The following is a 7,546-nucleotide window of genomic DNA, read 5'->3' on the forward strand; positions in this document are numbered from 1 at the left end:
TCTTATTAGAAGTCTCATTTCTTTTCCAAACACAAAACTCCTTTCTTATTTTGTATTTTGAAATTTAAAGACAGGAACACTATGCTAGGTTTTTCTTGGGAGTTTATTATTGAATAAAATATATTGTGCTTTTATACACACACAATATATTATTGTTGAATAAATTATTGAAGTTATATAATGTGCTTTTAGGGTTAGGGTCTTCATAATGGGATGCCAACATTGGGCCCAAGAAAGGCCCAATGCCAACACACTTTCTCATGCCGTACACTATTCCCCTGTGGCCTTGCCAAGGTATTGCCTACAGGCTACAGTGGCCAGAATATGACAAATTGCAATGGTTATTTTACACACGGACCATGTACAACTTATTTTGAAGCGTATTGGTATTTTAAATTTGATAATAAAAAATAATTATTATAAGCAAAACCATAAATTAAAATTTTCTATATAAAAAAAACTTATATTTAATTGAAATTATGACTTGAAATCACAATTTCAATTTAAAACAAAATAAATTGAAATAACAATTTTTTTTTTGTTTGAAAATGGAAAAGCTATATATATATATATATATATATATATTTTTTTTTTGGAGGTGGACTCATTGAACGTCTGAGCCCAGCAGCTAGTCAGCAGTTTTAACATTTAGTACTGTAATTCCTCATCTAAATAAAAATAGGATTTTGTTAATGTGTGCCTGAAGGGCACACATTATTTTTTATTTTTGGAAAAGTTTTTCTCGAGAATTAAAAAAGTATTGACAACTTTTTTAATTTTTGAAAAAATATTTTCCAAAATGAATGGCTTAATGTGTGCCCTTACTGTACTCATAAAAATATTAGTTTGAATCACAAATAAGGCCTCTATCCCCATTTTTATTGGAGAATATCACCACGTGATTTTTTTAATGCGTAAGCAAAGCACCCTTGGCCTTGGGAATTGGGACTAGCCAAATGTATCAATGTTATTATATGCATGAAGTTAGTATGAACAGGGATCTGCAAGCATAAAGAAGAATCAAAGATATGTACTTCCTCACAAGTCACAACCCATGAACTGGAATCATGTATTTAACCAAAGAAATGATCTAGTATGTAAATATCTTTGAACTTGCCTCATATATGGTGTAAATTCATTGTCAAAAAAGGTAAAGAGAAGAAGTCATTTATAGGCTCAGTAAATGCCAGCCTCGTTGATTTAATTCAGTCAAGACTCAAGAGTAAGCATTTAGTCTTCTTAAATTTGTATTTTCTGTTTCACCATTAGCTAAACGTTTCCTCCCATGTATGTTGTCTGCTTTGTAAAATCCAAGCTTGAATTTGTAGACAGATCTTGGCACAGAAAATTTAATTAGCTGAATGTCTTTGAGAGTACAAAGAAGAAAGTTAATAATTCAAGGGTTTTTTTTTTTTTTTTTTTTACAGAGAGAGGGCGTGGTACCGCCACCGGTGGATTTTGGATTTACGTTCGCTTTGATATTATGTTAAATAAATTGGAGGATATTGACAATAGATATGGAAGTTTAAAAAAGTAACACCAGAACATGTTTATGAAGAATTATGTGACCTACATTCTTAGAGAAAAACTTTTAGGGTTACATCTTTACAATAAACTCAATTTTTATATCACATTGAACCCGTTGTGAGTATTATAGAAGGCTAAACCATAGACTAATCATACATTAATTAAGGTTAACAGAGTTGCATTACAAGTATAAGACTTTGCTTGTACACCAAGATTGTTCTTGAATATATTTCTGACAGAAGTAGAGAATATTCATATGGAATCATGGTTGAAAATCTGAATGCCCTGCGAAGTGGCAAATCGTGGTAGAAAAAAAACAGCAATTTCATCGGTCCAATCAAAGTTAGATGTTAGTCACTATGGTTAAAGCAAGGAGCAATACGCAAGGCAGAGCTACCCTTTCTACATGTATAAAACAATATACAATGAAATAGATATGTATCGAGCGCCCAATAGCAAACCAATCAATAAAAAGCTCATTTCCTGATTAGGAAACTGCGGGGAAAGCCGCCATAGTTTGATGTTTTGGAGGGAATATAAACTATAAAAGGCCTTTGCATATATGTAGAAGACAGGTATTGGACCTCTTTTCAAGGCTGTATGATGTGGTTGGAACATGGTTATGGTTCTTACCCTTCTCTGTTACTAATCTAATATGCTGGTGTTTGTTCCCTTTGTTGTGTGGATAATAATCCATGAGAAGAGAATCCGCAGATCAAGTTCATACACCAAGTGATCAGTCAAAGAAAAAAGGTACATCCATATTTTTTAAGTCTTTCTAGCTATTTGGATGCAAAAGCTATGGAGTAATTCTTGTTAGTTGATACTATTCCCACCAATACAAAAACCGGTGACTAAGTTGAGCTGCTTGGCTTGGCAAGTCAATAGGCTGTAATACGTTTCCCTTTTGTTAAGAAAGATAAATCAATGTTTTATGTAATCGGAGCAAAATTTGACTCAGTTTTTTAATCACAACCACCAACTCTTGTGACTTGTAAATTTACAGGTGAAGTTTAAGCCAGAGTCAAAAAAAATATCATACTTTCACAAGACAAACAAAACTTAGGCCACTTGGGATTCTAGTGGATAAAGGTCTCTTTTTCTCTTCTTTCTCTTGTGGATGCTATGAGTCTATGACTTACCCGGAAAAAAAAAAAAACTGTTATAAGCCCTATGGTATATTTGTTTGATATATCAACAAACTTTTTCTGTTTCTTGAGAATTACAAGTAAAAGAGAATTAAGTAACAATAGCTGGCAAAATGAGATCATTTTAAATTTCATAAGAGTAATCAAAAGAAGCTACGAGGACACTTAACAGGAGTCTAGAAATGAACGGTCTAAACAACTAGAATTGCTTACTCTCAATAATTTTTTTTTTTTTTATTTTTTTTTATAGGGGCTATAGTTTATATTGAAGAAACTTTCTAGTTGTTGCAGGCTATAAGTGATTTGCTAAAAAACATGTCATTTCAAGAGAGCAAAACAGGTTTCAAGGTTAATTTGGTGACTAGTGATCAGGAAGTCACTTTCAGACGTTCCTGGTTTATAAATAATCAATCGGAGATTTCAATTATCATGGAAGTAAAGCCAAATCCAAAAATTCCGACGCTCATTCCCGAATCAATATCCTTAGCGGATGTGCCTATATATAGTTTATTGCCAGTTTCTCAACCTTTTCCTGCATCACTTGTTGCAACTACAAGCAAAGAAAGTAAAAATCCTAAAGAAGTGAAGCTAGCCAAGAAGGAGACTTCTCTACATGATAATGCGTCTTCAATAAAATCTTGTCCGGCCAATTACATGCTAACATCACCATTGCAGTTAATCCAGGAAGAAATTAAAGACATGACATTTGGGAGATGTAACTTTCCATGTGACAGATGTCGTCAGTCCCGAGTATTGGTAAAGAAATTCACAAGAATTTCGAGTGGCCTACTCAAAGCAGAAAAAACATCAGCCATTTCTATGTACCATAAAAATATACTAAGGTTGATAGGATGTCACAAGACTGAAAATACTATGATTCTGGTTTTTCCCTCTGTGGAAAGAGGGAGCCTGGACGAACTTCTTTGCAGTAATTTCAAGCTCTCTCTGGGTTAGATGACGATATATCTACTCTTGGTGGATCTTTTTTGGCTTCTCTCTATTTTTCATTTCTATATTGATTTATATGGACCATACTGGCTGCTGTTTATGTATTACAGGAACAGGCTCTAGGGGGAAACAGTTGGAACTTACATTTCAAGATAAACTAAAGATTGCCATAGGAATTGTTGAAGGTGTTAGATATATGCATGAAGAATGTCCAAGAGGCCCTGTGGTTCATGGTGAATTAGTGCCAAGCAACATTTTTCTGAGATACGACTTACGACTATTGGTGAAAATCTCAAAATCAAAAGTCAATTGGGGATTTCAGGTTTATAAGCTAATTATGTGTCTCTCTTTCTTATTTGCTGTTTAATTTACTAGATCTCTGGTTTTGGACAAGCTCAATGGCTTCATCTATGAAAACCATTGCACATAACCCACAACAGGTTTGCATCTAACCTACAAACTATGTTTTTGAAGTTTCAGTTAATAATGCATGGAAGAGGTCTACATCTTGAACATTGCAGGTCTTTGTTATAAGTTCCAAATAAAGTATTTTTGTTCACTAGTTATTTTTGGTGACAAAAGTTGCCGGCTTTAGGATTTCTTAGACCAAGAAACTATGAAACTAGTAAAATCTGACGTCTTATCTTTTGGAGTTTTGCTGTTAAGGCTATTTTTCCGAAGATCTGCACCAGATGATGATAGAACTTTGATTAAGTGGGTTAGTATACTATTAGTCTATTACTATCATGATATGCCTGATGAGTTTTTTTTTTATTTTTTTTATTTCTCTTGATCATCAATGTGACATGGTCTCTCTATTCATAAACTTCAAGTAGACCATTCTTGTTTCACATGCCTATTTGTCTGCATGTATTTGTGGCAGGCTCAGCCATTGTTGCTGGAAAGAGCATTGCCTGAGTTACTGGATGAGGGCTCGGTGGATGCTGATGTACGCGGAATTTATAGGGTAATGTATTCTGCATATATATGCACAAGGACTTGTCCAGATTCAAGACCATGTATGAGTGAGGTAGTTAACTTGCCTAGCCATGCCTAGCCAATATGAACCTTCCTGCTTTGGGGCTATATGGTAAAGTCAATTTTTTTTTCTTTGTATTCAGGTAAGTGCCATCCTTAAAGAAGAAAAATTTTGTGATATGCAATCATCTCCAATATCAGAATAGTCTACAAAAAGGAAGCTGAAATGCTTGCACCCCTAGCTCAACTCTCTTTACATTCATGACGTCAACCTTAATGAGGATGCCATCATGCTACGATGGAAAATAGAAGTATCAAGCGGATTTGAGGAATAAATTATAGAAAAGAGTAAAAGTAGAAAGCATCTCAGAGATCATGTAATATTTAATATTGCTAGGCAGAAGAAACACATAGAGAACAACAAAAATGCATCATGTACTTGCTTTGCTTAAGCCAAAGAAGCAGATAATGCTAATTTGTGACACGTTTTCATTATTCAAAACGTTGAGACTATCTTTTGTGATTTTGTCGAAATTATCTTTCTCATAGCCAATTGCAATGGATTTCCAAAGTATGTCAACTTCAGTAACCTATCTCTCTGTCGATTAGGAGGGGAGGAATGGGACTGGGGTAGAGCAAGGACTATCCATTGGCCATTGCCTCACTCACGTTAATATCTAGTCTCTGATGCTGATATGCCTTTTAGGTTTTTCCACCTTAAGCCATGAAATGATCATTTTCTTGGATGCTTCTATTTTCCTCAACTGTTTGTTAAGCACCTTAGGTACAAATCAAGAGCGCAGTGCATCTAAATCCCCATAATTTACACTTGAATATATATATATATATATAAAAGATTTATTTTACTATGAGTGCTTGTAATTCTGCATAAATGAAATGATCAATTTCTTCAAAGCTTCTATTTACCTCAATAAATTGTAAAGCACCCTGGGTACAAGTCATGGGTACAAGTCGTGTACCAGTCTGTAGTCTACGAGGCATCTATCTCCCCTATATATCCCCATAATTGTCACTTGTAAATATGCAAGAGAAAGAGAGAAATTTTACTGAGTCCTAATTATGAATTCATCATTTGGAGGGTATTGGGTGATTTCATAATCTATGTAATATCTAAAAGTTGACATGTAATATTTATTGTTGTTAAGTTCCGGTTGAATCACATAACATTTTTGTCTAATCCACTTCAGTCCATTTCTGTTTGTTCAGTCTATTTTAGTCCATTTGGTGCCTTCGGTCAATTTCGGTCTACATCGATCTATTTTGGTCTAATTCAGTCAATTTCTGTCTTTCGGTCTACTTTGGTCTATTTAGTCCATTTTAGTCTACTTCGGTCCATTCGGTCATGGTCCGCTTTTGTTAGGTTCTAAAGACTTAGGATTTGATTTATTTAGAACTATGATTGTAATATTGGCAAACTATGATCAAAATAATATGTTTAGTTTTATTTAGGCTTGCTCAAAGTTGTGTAATTCATGTAAAGTTGGAATCGAGTGGCTGCAGATGTATTGGTACATTTTGGTCTGGCTCGATCAATCGAAGGATAGACTCGATCGATCGAAAGATGGCCAGAATGTTTTTTCTGCAGAATTTTCAACTCAACCCAAGCCCATTAAGGATTAGGGTTTCAGATCTACTTCTCCCACTATATAAAGGAAACCCTAGCCACGTTTTGAGAGTAGCTCTGGATGCTCTTGTTGCTCATATTTGCGGTTTGTGTGAATCTCTTGTGAGATCCTTAAGGAACTTTCCTTCACATAAACTTAGGGTTTTCAAGGTAGAGATATTATCAACACCTTGATGATCAACTCAATTGCTGCCATTGGAGCTTAAAGAAACACAAGCGGGAGTGTTTGTATCTTGTGGAGAATCCAAGAAAGAAAGAGTCCGTGGATTCGGAACTTGCACGTGGTCATGTCAGTAAGTTCTACTGGTGGGGTAGCATTAGGAAGTCGAGCGTGGGTGCTTGTAAGTCCTTTTGTATAAACTTCGATTCTTTCATATAGTGGATTCAAGTTTATCTTGAGGATAGCTAGGTTAAATCCTCTCCAAGTTTTTTACTAGTTTGGTTTTCCTGGGTGATCATATCTTTGTGTTCTTTATATTTCCGCTGTTTTATATCTTGATATGATTATTTGATTGTGTTAACCTAGATAGTTAAGTTAAATCCTCCCCAGGTTTTTTACTGGTTTGGTTTTCTTGAGTGATCATATCTTTGTGTTCTTTATATTTCCGCTGCTTTATATCTTGATATGATTATTTCACTAAGTTAATCACTTGGCTAATAAACTAGGTTAATTCAATTGTTGTGTTTTAAGGAGCCTAGAAACCTATCAGCTTTGTTAAATTTTTGGTCCAAATCGGTCCAATTCAGTCAATTTCTATCTATTTAGTTAACTTCGGTTTGCTCGGGGCGAAGTTAGGATTTGAGTTGAAGGGGGGCAAATTTTGTATATGATATATTTGTAAGGCATGTTAGCTAGTGGAGGACTTGTAGTTGCTTATTGGTTCATTTAGAAGGTAGAGTTATGCTCTATTTCAAGATCAAAGAAACAAAGTGGAGTTTTAGTTGGCTTAATTATCATTAAATGTGACTAAGTAAAGCTTTTGGTTAGATGATATGCCTCCCAGCTTAAGAAAGATAATCCAAGTTGATATATTATTTTGATCTAGATTGCTATTTCTATCAAAAGAAAAAAGTACACTTGGGTTTTTAATAAGTATTAACTAAGAACTAAGGGTTTTTTTTAGGCAAGCCAAGGGGGGCAGCTGCCCCCCCTCGACCCCCCTGGCTCCACCCCTGGTACTTCAGTCCATTCCATTCCACTTCGGTTAGTTTAGTCAATTTGATCCTTCTAGTTCATTTTGGTCCACATCGGTCTATTTTAATCCAATTCAGTCCACTTTGGAGATACTTTGGGAGGAGA

The 7,546-nt window shown here is 34.8% G+C and overlaps 1 protein-coding gene across 1 annotated transcript; it reads left to right on the plus strand.

Annotated features, from left to right (window-relative positions):
* Positions 1-2,990: 2,990 nt before the first annotated feature.
* On the plus strand, positions 2,991-4,807 carry LOC112018940 (uncharacterized). The gene is made up of 5 exons (XM_065762303.1): positions 2,991-3,624; positions 3,734-3,856; positions 3,999-4,063; positions 4,507-4,590; positions 4,745-4,807. Exons 1-5 carry the CDS (start codon positions 2,991-2,993, stop codon positions 4,805-4,807), a joined length of 969 nt encoding a protein of 322 aa, XP_065618375.1.
* The last annotated feature ends 2,739 nt before the right edge of the window (positions 4,808-7,546 follow it).

The sequence above is a fragment of the Quercus suber genome, unplaced genomic scaffold (assembly GCF_002906115.3).
Source record: "Quercus suber isolate HL8 unplaced genomic scaffold, Cork oak 2.0 scaffold_451, whole genome shotgun sequence".
Classification (NCBI taxonomy): domain Eukaryota; kingdom Viridiplantae; phylum Streptophyta; class Magnoliopsida; order Fagales; family Fagaceae; genus Quercus; species Quercus suber.

Bases quoted from the DNA above. Each gene is read 5' to 3' on its own strand.
- LOC112018940 (XM_065762303.1), top strand. From the start codon at position 2,991: ATGTCATTTCAAGAGAGCAAAACAGGTTTCAAGGTTAATTTGGTGACT. The intron at 3,625-3,733 runs GTTAGATGACGA...TATGTATTACAG, and splicing joins TAATTTCAAGCTCTCTCTGG to GAACAGGCTCTAGGGGGAAA. The intron at 4,064-4,506 runs GTTTGCATCTAA...TATTTGTGGCAG, and splicing joins TTGCACATAACCCACAACAG to GCTCAGCCATTGTTGCTGGA.